Below are 15848 nucleotides of genomic sequence, written 5' to 3'. Positions count from 1 at the left end.
CCTAGTCTTGAGATAATATGATGTTGTTTTCAGTGGACCATACATAACGTTGCGGTGGTGCGTATTTGTTGCTGCCAGATAATTCGCAAAACGTTATCAGAAGCTAAGGCCCTGTTTGGTATTGTTTTTGAATCTGTATTTTCTGAGAATAAAAATGAAAATGAAAATGGTGTTTTGTAGTTACTGTATTTCGAATTTAAATATGTGTCTGGTATCATTTTTTGTATCCTATATTTTAAAACTGAAAACAATAATATGCGTTTGGTAGACACAGTTGAAAATGATAAAAACAGAGAATATGCGTTTGGTAATGTTTTTTTTAAAAACAGTTTTTACTAATCATTTACATTATATTTATAGTCATAAAATAATTTAACCAAATTTAATATAAAAAATTACATGATAATAAAGATTAAGAATTAACATTAATTAAAAAGAAGTTTGACATTGTCATTGTTTTTACACTATATAATTAAGATCTTACAACACATGATTTAAACAAAATAATTATAAAAAAACTACATGATACACATTATACATTACGTATGTAATCATGCCACATAAAAGCTGCAATTCCATCTCTTGTAGCATTCATCGCTGCGACACTTGCCGGAGATAAATCAAAAATAATTTCGACTAAGCATTTAAGTCATGTTTATTGTTACAAAATAATTGTTTAACTAATACATACACAAATATACCATAATAATTTAAACAAAATTATTATAAAAAATTACATGATGATAAATTTTAGTTTTAGCATTAATAAAAAAAAATTACATTGTCATTGTTTTTACATTATAATTAAGATATATATTACAACACATAATTTAAACAAAATAATTATAAAAAATTACATGGTAGACATTATGCATTACGTGTGTACATGCTGCATTTTTTGCAATTTCCAGACCCCAATTAACTGTCTCAGCTTCTGCAGATTGCTACATTGCCATTAAAACTGGATTTCTTTACAGCAGCAGCTGCAAATTCTCCCTTATGATTTCTGATGGCAATTCTCAGGCCAACATATTGATCTTTCCAACTTGGCTGAGAAAAAAAGCTAACACACCTAAATCATTTTCTTTTTTTAATAACACAAATTCATGTCAAAATGATATTTATGGAGTGACAGAACAAACGGAACAGGTGTATCGGCAACAAAACAACAAACCACATTTAAAAAAAATTAATTCACATTTTAAAAAATAACTACCCATCGAATATAATTCACGGTAGCAGTTTGCCAACATCCAATTAAACTGGACAATGTTCTTATACTAACACCAACTTAATCAATCTCATGCCAACAAAATCATATTTCCCAAATAGAAAATAATTATTAAATATAAGAAAGAAGGGGAATGATACAAAAAATTACTAGCAAACACAAAGATTCTCAACATTCACCATTTTCCCAAGCAAATTAAAACCCAATGGATAGCAAATTTGATTGTATGCAAGCCTTAAAAAAGAAAAATATCAGCAACTCACATAACAAAGATGGGGCCGAGAGGGCAAAAGCAGTCGAGGTAGTTGGATGGAGCAGCAGTGGTTGCGGCGAGATGGCGCACTAGCGGCGACGGAGATGAAGCAGCAGCGACGTCGATCGAGATGAAGCAGCAACGGCACCGGAGATGAAGTGCATCAACCGAGATGGGCACATAGAGAGAGAGCAGATCTGGAGAGAAAAGGACAGAAAGCTTGCTGTTGTGTGTAGATCGGCGAAGATAAGGAGAGGGAGAGGGAGAGTTTCGTTGTGAGCAGATCAAGAAAAGAGGTAGAGAGAGCACCGTGAGTCAGCTTCGTTGTGAGTAGATTAGGAAATTCGTGAACGAAATTTTTTGTTGGCTTTTGTTTTTTGATTTGTTTTTGAGTTTGGCTTTGTAATAAGTAGAGAACATGTTAAACATGTTTTTGCTTTGCTAGTTATAAAAAGTAGATTTGGATTTCTTATTTTGTAATTTGTTTTTAGATTCAGCCCACCAAACATGTATTACATCAGTACTCCGAAAATGAAAATGAAAACACTAACCCAAAAACAATACCAAACGGGCCCTAAATATTCAACAATTTTTCGTTAAGTATGCGATGATGAATCTATTTCTGTAAGAAACAGGGAGAAAATAATAATTGGCAAATTGATGATAGTTATGTACAAATCTTCAATAGAAAACCGACGACGTCGGCTCAGATTAAATTAATGGTACGTCTACTTTCTTTCATTAATTTAATAGTGTATTTGCTTTTTGAATTAGAAAATCAAAATCATTAATAGTAGTTATCTTATAAAATTAAAATCATTAATAGTAGTTATCTTATAAAATAAAAGTAAGAATTGGAATGGTGGAGTCAACCCAATTGAGAATGCGGGATAGGAGATTGATTTTTAAGAGAAAGATGCGAATGAGCCTTTTACTTATAAGAGTGACTATGGTACCTTCACAAAAATAAAAATATTCATTTTATCCATTAGTTATAATGAATTAATACGATATTGTTATTAATTATTATAGTTAATTAAATAATATATTATTATAATTGATTAATTAATATTAATATTAATATTATTAATTGATATTTTAATATATTATTGACAATTAATTAATAAATTTTTTTACAACTAATTAATATATTAGTATATTATTAACAATAATTATTAATAATACTAACCTTTGGATAAATAATCACTATAATTAAAATATAAAATAATAATTATGATAATTGTTCATTAAGTATCTTTTAGTAACTTGTTGCAATCGAACTCATTGCGGTTTTAATTCCAAGATAAAATAAACACATTAATGATAATGTAACTCATTTCGATTCCAATTCCTATTGTTTAAAGTAAATGATTTATTTTATAGCTACTGCTATAAAGGATATTTTTCAGCTGCAGGTGGTTTCTCGCCATGAAAAATATCTAGGCTTGCCGTCTATGATAGGAAGGAAATCTAAAAGCTTTTTCAATGATGTAAAGCTCAGAGTGTTAAATAAAATTCAAGGCTGGCAGCACAAGTTTTTCTCGAGTGGAGGCAAAGAGGTGCTCATTAAGGTTGTTGCACAAGCAGTCCCAACATTTGCTATGAGTGTGTTCAAAATTCTGTTGGGGCTGTGTGAGGAGATCCAAAAGGAAGTGGCTAAGTTTTGGTGGGGAACAGATGGAAAAAAGAAGGGCATTCACTGGAGGAGCTGGGAGAAGCTGAGCAAAGCAAAGATAAGGGGAGGCATGGGGTTCCGAGACCTATCAAGTTTCAACCAAGCTCTTGTGGCCAAGCAAGGGTGGAGAATCATCCATAACCCAAACTCCCTGGTATCTAGAGTCATGAAAGCGAGATACTTCAAGCATGTGGACTTCATGGAGGCGGGGCTGGGGTCAAAGCCTTCATTTATTTGGAGGAGCATCATGTGGGGGAGGCAAGTGATTCAAAATGGAGCTAGATGGAAAGTTGGGAATGGCCAAAAAGTTAAGGTGTATTCCAGCAATTGGCTGCCCTGACTTTCAACTTTCAAGCATGTCTTAGCTCCAGCAATAAGGGTAGACTTTACAGTGGCAGAGTTGATTGATGGTCAGCAAAGATGAAAGGAGAGGCTGATCCATGACTCCTTCACAAGGGAGGATGCGGAAGCCATCTAAAAATTCCCCTCCCTAAGAGACCAAAAGAGGACCAACTCATTTGACATTAAGACAGAAGAGGGAAGTATTTAGTGAAAAGTGGATACCAAGTGGCGATGAGATTAAAATTTCCAGATCAACCTTGCTGCTCATCTCAGAATTCAGACCTTTGGGGTGCCCTTTGGAAGCTGGTCGTGCTTGAGAAGATAAAGATTTTCTTATGGCGAGCTATCAATAACATACTCCCTACATCGGAAAATCTTTGGAAGAGGAGAGTAATGCAGGAGCTAATATGTCAAATTTGTAGCAGCAATGTGGAAACTATATCTCATGCTCTGCTAGATTGTAAAATGGCTAAGAAATTCTGGAGAAGCTCTCAATTCCCAGAGATGCTGGTAAAGAGCAAATCTCATGATATAAGCGGGATGTTCCAAGGTCTGACCAAAAAGCAACATATTAGCAAGATGGAGACTGTTGCAGCACTTCTATGGATAATCTGGACTGCAAGAAACAAGTGGTTATTTGAGGGGAGAAAAGATGATCCAATAAGTCTGGTGGCAAGGGCTGAGTCAATAGTGGAAGCTTTCAGAAACTCCAGAAAACCTCTCGAGAACTTCCAAGCAAGGAAAGAGGATGATAAGGCAAACCAATGGTGTCCTCCCCTAAAAGGCTGGCTGAAAGTTAATGTTGATGCAGCAGTGGATGAAAAAAGACAGGTAGCTGGCTTGGGGGTAATGGTTAGAGACTGGAAGAGCAACTGCATAGCGGCTGCTATAAAGACAAGTAGATTTTTCAGAAGTGTATCAATGGTAGAAGCAGCAGCCATGGAATGGGGAATGCAGGTTGCTGCTAGAGTTGGAGGAAAATCTGTACTGATAGAATCGGATTCCCATGAATTAGTTGAGCTTGTAAATAACAGAATTAGCAGCATGTCAGAAATTGTTTGGGTGATCCTTGAAATTCTGGAAAAAAAGAATAATTTCCAAAATTTCAAAGCTCAGCACACTCCTAGATTATGTAATGGCATATCTCACTCTTTAGCTAAGTTGGCATTGCAAAAGAAAGAATCTGTAATGTGGCTGGATGAATTTCTAGTAGATATCTTGTACCGGATTTCATGTTAATCAATGGATAGGTTTACTTCCTTTTAAAAAAAAAAAAGTAAATGATTTATTCTAATTTACATTCTTCATTATTTTTCTAACTTATTTCCATTCTAATTTAGTAAAGGATCATATAATTATCCAGTTAAAAGCCGGTGCAACTGTCAGGCGGCTGCTATTGAGAGGATTAAGAGTGAGTTCATAATATTAACTAATATAAATATGTGTTTATTGGGTTTTCTGTTCAAGAGAAGTTTTTTTTTTTAAAAAAAATATTGATATACAGGACTCATACAATTGGGAGGAACCTCATGCACATTAATCTTAATACAACATCTCGTGTACACTAATCTTAATACAATCTTAACGTATTGATCTTACAATATCTTTTGTACATTGATCTTAATACAACCTTAATACATTAATCTTTTGAAGTACTGCTTAAATATTGATATTTACAATTAGATTATTTATTGAAACCTTATATACATTGATCTTTGGTATTTACTATCAAAATTTTTAATTTGGACCTTGGGAACTCGTACATTGATCTTTAGTATTTATAATTAGATTTTTCAAATACAATTGGGAACTCATATCTATTGCCCAAATTTCCTCGTGTACATTACTTGAATTTTTTAAACTCACTCTAATATTCGAGAGATTAGAGTATTACCTAAATATACAATTGGGACCTCATGTATATTCATCTTTGATATTTACATTCAGTCTGATTATACAATTGAGACTTTATCTACATTAATTTTTAATGATTATAAATAGATTATATAATTAGGAGCCATATACAATTTATATTGAGAGAATACTTTTATAAAAACCTGAGCGCTCGCACTCAAAAACCTTTTCACTAAGCCAAAGGTCAGTGGTGTTTCAGACCAGTTATTAAATCATAAGAATGAATGACACGACACGTATGTTCAACCGCCGATTCGATAAATTCATCAAATCAGCGGGAACCACCGATTGCCCTTCTGGCTGTGATTTATTTAACTAGGGTTTTCATTTCATTTTCACTCGAATAAAAATTAAAAAGGTGAAAAATGGCGGCAATTAGAACCACAGCAAACATGATCCGCAACGAAATTCTGATGCTGCATCATCGACCACTATCGTCCTCTTGCTCTTCCCTTTCGTTATCATCAATCCAAACAAGGCTGCCTGGCTTTCGTGGGAGTACGACCCTCCGATTCACACAGCACCGTGGAATTAACTTCGGCGGCACTCGCTACGCGGCTTCCGACTCCGGCTCCGACGACAAGGTATCTGCTCGTTTCTCCCAAGTTAAGCAGCTTTTACGGGAAGCCGAAGAGCGGGCGAGCTCCGCCGGCAATGAGCCCATCCCCAAAATCACTCTAGGTACTTCCAAGTTGCTTATGCCTGCCTTTACATTGATAAGAGGATTTTTTAAACTAGAACAAGTCAGTTAGTCCAACGTAGTTGATTCCTATGTGACTTATTGACGCGAAGGGACAATTTAATTCAAAGTGAACCAATTAAGCAAGCTTTTCTTTTTCATTTAGGTTAATATGATCAAGCTGAGGTTATCATCTATTCATGAACGTCATTTCTTCCAGACGATTATTTCCTTATTCCTCTAATGTGTTCAGTTGGATGCCACTGCTTTCTGCAATTAGTTAGAGAAGATTGCTCGGAGAGTGAAGACTTTGGCAGTGTGATTGTTGTCGATGTTAAGGAAATCGATTATGTTTTTGTGGAACTTGTGGAGCTTTGATTACAGCTTCTGTTGTTTCTCTTGTCGTGTAGGAACTATGATCATGCAATCTCATCTTTACAAACTCTTGCCATCTGCTATCGTGCCATTGAGGCTTACACAAGAATATAGAACCCCCTTGACACAGCTTAAAAACTTTTAAAATAGTGTAGAAGATCAATTTTTTTATTTTACAGTAACATAATGTTTCTGGTGGTAAATTTTAGTTATCTGTTGTCTTCTTGCAATTTATATTGGAACTAATTCTTAATTTCAATATGAGGTATCTTTCTTCAATTTGGTTTCTGTCAGCATGATCTATGTTAACATGTTACAGACCATGTCACTGTTAGTTTTGCAAGAAGTGGTGGCCCTGGGGGTCAGAATGTGAACAAAGGTATGCTGTTCACTTTTTCATTTTCACCTCTATTCTGCATCCCCTACAAATCTGCCCTTGCGACTTCTACTGAGGTTTCTTTTATTTAATTTTACAGTGAACACTAAGGTGGACATGCGTTTCAATGTTCAAAATGCATATTGGCTTAGTGACAGAGTCAGGCAGAGGATTATGCAAATGGTACGTTACGTTCATTTATACTGTATGCATAGAAGGATTTGTTTCATAGCAAATTTATTTTATAAAACCGAGGCAAGGTTGTCAAGTTTGTGCTCTAGTAGGATACAGTGGGATTGTCTGGTAGGAAATATTCATCCTAAGGTGTATTTAGGACATTGTTAATATTATTATTAAGATAGAAATAGAACCAGTATAGGTTAAGATTACCAATTGCTAATTTTTCCAACCCCGAACTGACAGATAGTTGTCAATTTTCCCTCTTCCTAACCCATAAATTTAACTTTAACCTTGTCAAACAAGAGGACTGGTGTGGTGCTCTTTGCTATTTAAAATCACAAAATTGCTTTCCATTGGGTAAATGCAAATTCTAAATATATATTTGATCAAATAAATGTTAACTCTCCTATAATAACATTTTACCCAGCTGAGGTGGCCTTCATGTCTTGTCCCTGCATCATGATAACCAGCATTGTTACCCCTAGTCCTCTTCCATGTGTGAATGTGTACATGAGAGGGCAGGCATCTGCTAAGCATGACGACTGCATCTTATATATTTTGAGCCTTATGTATGCCGTTGCTTGTCTAGATCTGTTCATGGTCTGATCTGCTTGATTTTCCTCAAGAATTTGACAATTGCTTTCTATATCAACAGGAGAAGAATCGGATCAACAAAGATGGTGAAATCGTGATTTCTTCTACAAAAACTAGGACGCAGAAGTAAACTCTCGCCCCGTCTTCTCCTTTTTGTCTGCATTTTGCTTATGTGCTGCCAAAGCAAATTGTTAATACACCATATTTCTTCAGGGGTAATATTGAAGATGCATTGGGGAAACTACAGGTACCTGTTTGCTTTTCTGTGCTTGCTGTGTCACTTTTTCATCGTGTAATTATAACTGGCTGTACCGAATTTGTAATTTAAGATGTATAAACTGCCTGAAAGAGCTAGATTGATTGGTATGTGCTTCAATGACAGATTGGTTGTACGGTCATTACAACTAAGTTGACATGAAGGGATTTGCTATCATATTTTTAAAATTAGTTTTTTTTTTCCCCTCTTTTTTGATGGACTAAACAAAAAAACAGGCTATCATTGATGCTGCCTCTTATGTTCCCCCACCTCCTTCAGAAGAGAAGAAGAAGAAAATGACTAAGTTGTAAGAGCTCAATCAACCCATGTTTTCTCATTGAATTTTTCTTTCAGCATTGCTGCCTGCTGCTCCACATCTATATTATTGTTTTTGTATAGTTTGCAGGTTATATTTTAAATTTGCACATGCTTTTCGACTTTGTACCCTGTAAGTTAGGGTTCATGGATTCTGACAGGCTTTAAATTAACTCTTATAATTGTTTTTGGTATTTTGAAGGGCTGCAATTGGGGAACAGAAACGCCTGAAAAGTAAAAAGGCTGTTTCCGAGAAGAAGGCATTTAGAAGAAGTCGAGACAGTTGGGACAAATGATCGTTATTGCATAGTTTATTGATCAAATTTGTAGTTTCCTGCCGTCCCTTGCAATTCGGAGACACTGGAGGGTAGGGACTGCCGGAAAGCAATCAAATGTGCTTTCGGCTGCATTCTTTGATGAAATTTCAAAATTTATTATTTGATGTAAGAATTAAGATGGCCATTCCAGTATAGACTATAAATCAGGGTCCTTGTAGAACACACAGTGAACATTGGAATATATCATAGAGACTAAAAGAGCTTCCGTAGTAGATACAATATCTCTTGTACTAGATGGCAATTTTATTTTATTTTATAATTTTGTACAGCCTATACTCGTTATTTCTGTGTTTGTCTTGAGTTACGTGTTAAGTAAGTTTCATGAACGGGAAATAAAGAAGGGCCAGTAGAGAGCTTGTGTAAATCGAATTTGAATAGACAATCAGGTAATTAACAAATTAAAAAGGGGGAAAAAAAAGAAAAATCAATTGAATGTTTTCTAGTTGTTTTTATGAGGAAATGTATTCACAAGTAATGATTCAGTCAGAGGAAAAAAGAAAGGCTTAAAAAATAACATATATGAACAAATAGATAAATATACATAACCTAACATGATAACTCTTAACTCAATGAGTATTGTTTCTCATCCATCCACCATCCGCACATGATATTATTATATTTACCACGTTGCGTATGTATATATGATGACGAATGAATGAATAAAAAAGGTTTAAAGCTCCGGCAGCTCCCCCAAGAATTATCTATTAGTAATAAATAAGAAAACCTACTTTCTGATGACATGCTCTTCACCAGATTGTCGATCAAGATGCTTGATCCACCGGCTCCCACCCTTGGCTGAGCTGGAAACAGCACCACTGGTAGCGACGTGTGCAATATCAAGTCCTTTACCCACCGGAAGATACACGGAGCGAACAAGCCGCCGTGACCTCCCATCAAGAACATTCTTCCATCTGAAAGTGGAATCATTTCTTGAGTAAGCATTCTTGCACACCAAAACTGCTCCTCTGCTGCTCAAGTTGGCCAGCCTCAACACCCTGGCAAAGTCCTTTCGGCGGCTATCCACCACCAAGAAATCTATATCAACTAACCCATCCATCAACTCCTCATCATCAGCCTCACCTGTAATCACTTGTGGTGAGAAACCTGCCTCTCCGAGGGCATGTACGTACTCTGATCTTGACCGTTCATCGGGAACTAAACACACGTGTCTCCCACCTGTGTGTCGGCTTGCAACAGCCAGGCCTACGCTTGTTGCTGTGGCTCCCCCGTGTGACCATGTTTCCACTATCAATCTGGCATCCCAGCCCGCTGCCATGGCTGACACCAGCTCCGCCACCCCGGATTCATGAGAAAGTTCGCACTGCAGACGAAATTAACCAGAAACCAAATAATTAACAACTGGGTTGGTTATCAAAGAAAATGAAAACCTTTTTTTTCTTTTTCACTTGGATTATCAATTAATTGCTTACAGATTTAACGGTATCGATGTAGGCTTTTGATGCTGTCTCTGGAGACCAAACGAGCTTCATGATATTTCTTCTTCTAAGCGGGTAATTTTCTTCTCCTTTGTGCTTCGTTTCGAAGTTGTGCTTTGCTTAGTTGCCAAGCCAAAAGCGAAAAATGGATTGCATTTTGAAAGAGCTGTTCGTGTTGGCTTCTTATTCAAGACAGAAAGGGTCCTAGAAAGTGCTTTGGTGGACCGTTGACATTGCACAGCTCAAATCCGACGTGGGGGGGCGGATTCGGATTACTATGGATTTGTTTTTCAGACTTGTTTTTCTGAGACCCGTCTGGTTTTTATCATTTGGAAGCCATTTTAAAATTGCGAGGTTGGCTATACATTCTGTAGTATTAAATTCCATTTAATACAAATACCCAGCCTGTACTCTGAAAAATACAATAATGGTTAAATTACAACAAAATACAGTAAAAATATATATAAATTTAGGTCGTTTTCAACGTGCTTTATTACTTGTTTACCCAATTCATCATGTATCAGAAAAAGAAAATACCCGAGCCAGCGCTGATTTTAAAGAGTCATTTTTGCATTAAAAGGGAAAGGGTATAGATTCTTTTCCCACATTAGTGAATGTGAATTGGAGAATCGCATGTACCATCGTGTGGTACTTGTTTGAGCAAGAACTAGGTCTTAAATAACCAGCTGTTTTCAGTTAATTTATCTTCCCATTACTTGCCTTTTTACAGCATGAGTCCAGCTCCATAATTCATTAATGTAACAATTACCTCGTTAATGCCTATGTGGTCCGTTATGTAAATTGAATCCCCAGTAAACTGGATGCGGTCACCAAAAATGCTTCTTGTTTTCCTTCCAATCTTTAGGCTTTAGTTGGTTGAGTGGGGGAGAGTAGTGCTAGTGGGTGTAGCTTCTTACAACATCTTTTTGCCAATTTTCTTCAAGCATTTAAGAACGTTGAATTTAGGCTCAACTTACCATCTGCCTCTTCAGCACTGTATCGAACATATAAATCGAAGACCGTTCACGAATAATAGCTATCCACACATTTCTCCATTGACATATTTGCTTATGATGAAATTATTAAAATGTAATATAGTTACAAATTGGACGTGTTTTGGTAAAATAATAAAAGGAAAAAAAAAAATGGGGGTTATCATCCGTGTGAAGGCGATCGATCTTCTGCTGCAAGCAAAGTACGAAAAGAAGTCGCTTACAGATTGAAATCGACCTCTATCAAAACACCCACATTGGTCGTTTCTTTAACCCACGTCAACTATGGACCAAGTATTGTGCCGACGTGGACATCTGGAAATGACGGCCACAATTGTCATAGCCAATTGGCTTTTTTTATATTTTAAAAATATTTTTGATTCTGGTTTTTTTTTTTTTAAGTATTGTATATAGTACAATCAATTCCAACATAAACCTGAAGTAGAGTATTCAACTGAAGCCCAACAAAAATCACTTACGTAGTCATTGAAGAGACTCAAATCCTCCACCTTAGAACTAAGGGAAGAAGGTGTTGATCAACATAATCAAAGAGTTATCAAATATAATAAGAAGTTGATTTTAAATTTATTAATAATCTTCTAAACTTCAATTTAATATCATTACGATTAAATTGAAATTTTCAATTAATCCAATTGGGAATTACCTAATAACTCAAATATACTTGATAAATTTGGGATGGATTACATTATATTTTAAATATTTTGTGAAATTTGGTTGCAATATACGTCATGCTTCTATGTGGAACAGCTATCAATTTGTTTAGAAATTATTATCATTAACTTTGTTAATCTAGTACTTAATTCTGTCTCTATACATAATTAATCAGATATTCCCTTTTATTTATTCAAAAAAAAAAGATATTCAAAATGGGCCTCCTTTTGTCTAAAATGGGGTTTTCTTTGAGGCTCTAAGCGGATGCGCCTCCAAGCCGGTGAAAACGATCAGCTATCACATCAAAATGGATTTTGACATATTGCTTAGCAGTTATTTTAATTAGTATACATTAATATTAAACAATTCTAAATCAATGCCATTAGTCTTTGTTGTGAGTTGTGACTTTCATCATCAAACTTGGGCAGCAAATTGCATTAACTTTAATTAGTGCTTATCTCAGGTTTATGATGCAAGCAGTGGCGTGTCCAGCCAATAACCAAAATTAGGTAAGCATTTGGCACAAAGATTAACAACTTGGGTTAACATAATCATTGCAGAGAGCTTAAATTTCATATTGATGCTCCGAATACTTAGAAGTGGTTTACTGTGAACAACTTACATTACTAAGTTATCGTTGTCAAACTGTTGACACCAATATCTGAATTTAGGATTAGAATACTCATTTAATCAGAACACTTTTGATTTTTTACGGATCTCGTGTTACCTGTGTTTTAGTATTAGTATATGATTATAATTTAATTATTTTTTAATTTTAATTTATTAATCACTAATTATATTAATAAAATTTACTCAAAAGAAGATCATATAAAAAGAGAATCATAATCCTTGAATTTATATGCCCACAATTAAATTTGTCGAATTGGGCAATGGAATTTTAATCGTCCTTGTCTTCTCCCAATGGCATATGCTGAGATGCTGAGATCACCTATATCGATCACGAATTCACCAAAGATTATCGAGAAGCATGATCAAGTCAAATTTAATTTTTCCACGTTGTCGTTAGCCTTTGGAAAATTCAATTAAAAAAGAGTACGGTTTGACGAATAATAAAAATGAGTGTCCCGTCCGTACGTTGTTTTTGGCCCCTTGCGGCTTTCTTTCACAAGTCTGAATCTGAAAATATTATCATTTGCCAACCTTAATTTTCCTTTCAAAGATATCAAGCCTTGGCTGATTGTTCCAGCAAACATTCTGGGGCGGTTCTTTAACGAGTCAATGTTAAAGCCGGGCCTTTTACGGACTCTTCACAGGGAACGATCCTCGAGCACACTTCAAAATTAGAAAGCTTGAAGTCTGTGAAATCCCAACCCAGTTATTATTAATAATAAATTAAGCCTTCGAGAAAAGGGCTAGAGAGCTAAAGCATCGGCTGGTCAGCTAAACCGTTCTTCACCACTGACTAAACGATAAAATCTCTTTGAAGCATTTCGTCAAACACTAGGCATAAACGGCTGGTCAGCTAAACCGTTCTTCACCACTGACTAAACGATAAAATCTCTTTGAAGCATTTCGTCAAACACTAGGCATAAACACAACAATCTCAGACAAACCGAAAAGCGAAAACATTTTGCGATCTATCAAATCCAGGTGTCACACTCCAGGACCCTCCAGGATCCACGTGTCATCAACCCTCGCCACACTTCTCCTCCAATTTCAAACCCCCTCTCCAAACTCTCTACAATCAAAACAACTCAAAAACATTGCTAAAACGACATAAAAATATGCGTCGTATCAAACCTTCTCTGCGCTCCCCGAAGAGTATTCCCTCCATCTTTCGTGCCCTGCACAATCAAAACGATCGAAGTAATGCCGGTCCATTGGCCTCGCAGCTAAAATCCCGGTCCGTGGTCCGGTTCAGCGGTCCAGACACTATAAAATACCTACAGGGTCTGTTAACCAACGATGTGCGCAAGTTCGGTGAACCCGCGGGTAAGAGAGAAAAAACGTCAACGTTGACGACGCCAAATTTGCCTTACGAGTCTGCTTCGCCGGTTTACGCGGCGTTGTTGACTCCTCAGGGGAAGTTTTTGTACGACTTGTTCTTGTATGCCCCGCCTCCGCCCGAGGAGAAGCTGGACCGGACGGGGTCTGGACCTAGCTCAGGCTCTCATGATCGGTCGGTCGAGGTGTTTGCTGACGTTGATGGGTCGGTGTTGGATGAGTTACTGCACACTTTTAAGAAGTAAGCTCCTTTATGTTTCCTTCAAAATTCTGTATTTGCTTTATTTGCAACTTTTGGCAACGTATTTCTGCTGATTAGTATATAACTTGCTTTTGTATTTTAGCTCATTCTGTTGTAGTTCTGAAACGTGTAACTCGTGCTTATGCTTTGCGGATTGAAATTTCATATAATATGATTTGATGAATTAATGACAAATACTAATCTGCAAGTGCGCTTTTGTACAAAATGGTTATTTTTAAAGCTTTATGGGCATTTTGTTTCCCATTATTGCCTCTAATACATTTATGGGCAAGTGAGATTTTTGCAGTTTCAAAATTTTCCCCTGTTTTCTGTCACATGCATTAAGCACTTTTTTTTGCCTTACATAGCCAGTAGGCTCTTTTGGTATGATTGCCTGGAGTTTCAACATGTTATTTCATTTTTGTAGATACCGGTTGAGATCTAAGGTTGAGATTGAGAATGTTGCGGAAGACTTTTCTTGCTGGCAGCGTTTTGGCGGAAAGCTATCTGAGAACTCTTCTACTGCGGAAGAACCAGAGGCTGCCGCAGTTGGCTGGGGTACTGGCGTTGATCGTGCTGGCATGTCGGCTTCACATGGTAATGATGTTGGATGGCAATGGTTTAAGGATCCTCGATTGGATTGTCTTGGATTTAGGGGAATCTTCAAATCTAGTGGAATACGTGAGTTGTCAACACCGACCTATTTCAAAAGCTTGAAAGTGCTCTATTACCCCTACTTGTTGATTGAGTTGCCTTTTCCTTTTTCATTTTTTTCCCGTTTGTCTGTGCAGCACCTCTCGTTGAGGCTGACAAAGAAACCGATGAGATGAATTATCTTTTATGCAGATTAGAGCAGGGAGTTGCCGAAGGCTCAACTGAAATACCAAAAGGTATTTCCTCCTTAATAGCATACTTTTATGTTTTGGTGTGTGGAAAAAGAAAGGGGCGGTAGGTTTAGTCCTGTTTAAAGTTTGAATTGTCCATCTTTTCATAAAGCTACTGTTAAGTTTCAGCTGTGACACTGATTAAATTCATTTTCTTTCAATTTCTCTTGGAAATTAAACAATGAACACCCTGCTCATGTTTTGATTTGGTAACTTGTGGCGCGTTTAGTAATCTTGTTTATCACTTTTTTACTTCTATCATGACATTGTCCATTTTTTCTACGAGAGTTAACTTGTTTTGTCTGACCTTTCAATCTGAACTTGTTTCCTAATCAGGGGAGGCAATGCCACTAGAATACAATCTTGCTGGTCTAAATGCAATAAGCTTTGACAAAGGTTGTTATGTCGGTCAAGAGTTAATAGCTCGCACACACCATCGTGGGGTTATTCGAAAGCGTTTGCTTCCACTGAGGTTTCTTGATAATAGAGGAAATGGTAATTTTCTTTCCATTTGGTTTCAGTATACTATTCTTTTTTATATTTATGTGTTGCAACTTGCAAGCAATTTCTTTCTCTTTGCAGAACTGGAGCAGAAAGTTGCTCCTGGCTCAGAAGTGATTGACGCTGAATCTGGCAAAAAGGCTGGAAAGGTGACAACTGCTCTAGGCTGTCGTGGCCTTGGTGTCCTGCGGTTGGAGGAAGTCTTAAAAGAATCAGGTGCATTGACCATTCAAGGGCAGGAAGATGTTAGAGTTGAGGCCATCAGACCAAACTGGTGGCCTGCTGAGTGGCTTCAAGAGAATCAACAGCATAGTGTCGCTGCTTAGAGAGTTTTATATCTAGAGGGTAAGGGCTACTGTTGGAACCAGATCAATTATGCACTTTTTTGCCTCATATGTATTTTTTTTTCCCCCTCAGGAGCAAATAAAATGAGGATAGATCTCAGGAAAATTGAGTTGTGCTATTATCGATAGTTATCCATAAATCAATAATTCCACCATGTAACTGTCAATCCAAAAGTTAATGGATTTCTTTAAGGAAATTCCATTTTCTGTGATGCGTTGCTTGTGGTTGCAGTCGAGCCTATTCGAGGGAATGCCAAAAAGCACTTAGAATATGTACATAAATTT

The 15848-nt window shown here is 36.5% G+C and overlaps 4 protein-coding genes and 1 long non-coding RNA gene across 6 annotated transcripts; 3 read left to right on the top strand and 2 right to left on the bottom strand.

The window, feature by feature from the left end:
- Positions 1–738: 738 nt before the first annotated feature.
- Positions 739–2056, bottom strand: LOC127900938 (uncharacterized). 2 transcript variants are annotated; one of them, XR_008052845.1, is made up of 2 exons: positions 1495–2056; positions 739–1063 (listed from the first exon to the last, which is right to left on the bottom strand). It is a non-coding gene; the product is annotated as an uncharacterized LOC127900938 (long non-coding RNA). The 2 variants fall into 2 exon arrangements; XR_008052846.1 differs by having other exon boundaries at positions 739–1050.
- Positions 2057–2938: 882 nt separating this feature from the next.
- On the top strand, positions 2939–3499 carry LOC127901392 (uncharacterized mitochondrial protein AtMg00310-like). The gene has a single exon (XM_052438576.1). It carries the CDS (start codon positions 2939–2941, stop codon positions 3497–3499), a length of 561 nt encoding a protein of 186 aa, XP_052294536.1.
- Positions 3500–5552: 2053 nt separating this feature from the next.
- Positions 5553–8801, top strand: LOC102630755 (uncharacterized). The gene is made up of 7 exons (XM_006477215.3): positions 5553–6096; positions 6789–6848; positions 6946–7028; positions 7681–7745; positions 7833–7866; positions 8112–8182; positions 8393–8801. Exons 1-7 carry the CDS (start codon positions 5781–5783, stop codon positions 8484–8486), a joined length of 723 nt encoding a protein of 240 aa, XP_006477278.2. The 5' UTR covers positions 5553–5780; the 3' UTR covers positions 8487–8801.
- Positions 8802–9020: 219 nt separating this feature from the next.
- On the bottom strand, positions 9021–10334 carry LOC102630443 (uncharacterized). The gene is made up of 2 exons (XM_006477214.4): positions 9959–10334; positions 9021–9849 (listed from the first exon to the last, which is right to left on the bottom strand). The coding sequence occupies exons 1-2, from the start codon at positions 10016–10018 to the stop codon at positions 9253–9255; spliced, it is 657 nt and encodes a 218-aa protein (XP_006477277.2). The 5' UTR covers positions 10019–10334; the 3' UTR covers positions 9021–9252.
- Positions 10335–12715: 2381 nt separating this feature from the next.
- Positions 12716–15775, top strand: LOC102630145 (putative transferase At4g12130, mitochondrial). Its single transcript, XM_006477213.4, has 5 exons — positions 12716–13834; positions 14262–14515; positions 14626–14724; positions 15055–15213; positions 15301–15775. Exons 1-5 carry the CDS (start codon positions 13374–13376, stop codon positions 15543–15545), a joined length of 1218 nt encoding a protein of 405 aa, XP_006477276.2. The 5' UTR covers positions 12716–13373; the 3' UTR covers positions 15546–15775.
- Positions 15776–15848: the final 73 nt, after the last annotated feature.

This window comes from Citrus sinensis, chromosome 3, assembly GCF_022201045.2.
Source record: "Citrus sinensis cultivar Valencia sweet orange chromosome 3, DVS_A1.0, whole genome shotgun sequence".
Lineage (NCBI taxonomy): Eukaryota > Viridiplantae > Streptophyta > Magnoliopsida > Sapindales > Rutaceae > Citrus > Citrus sinensis.
Note: the sequence above shows the minus strand (reverse complement) of the source record. Positions and strands in the feature narration are given on the sequence as shown.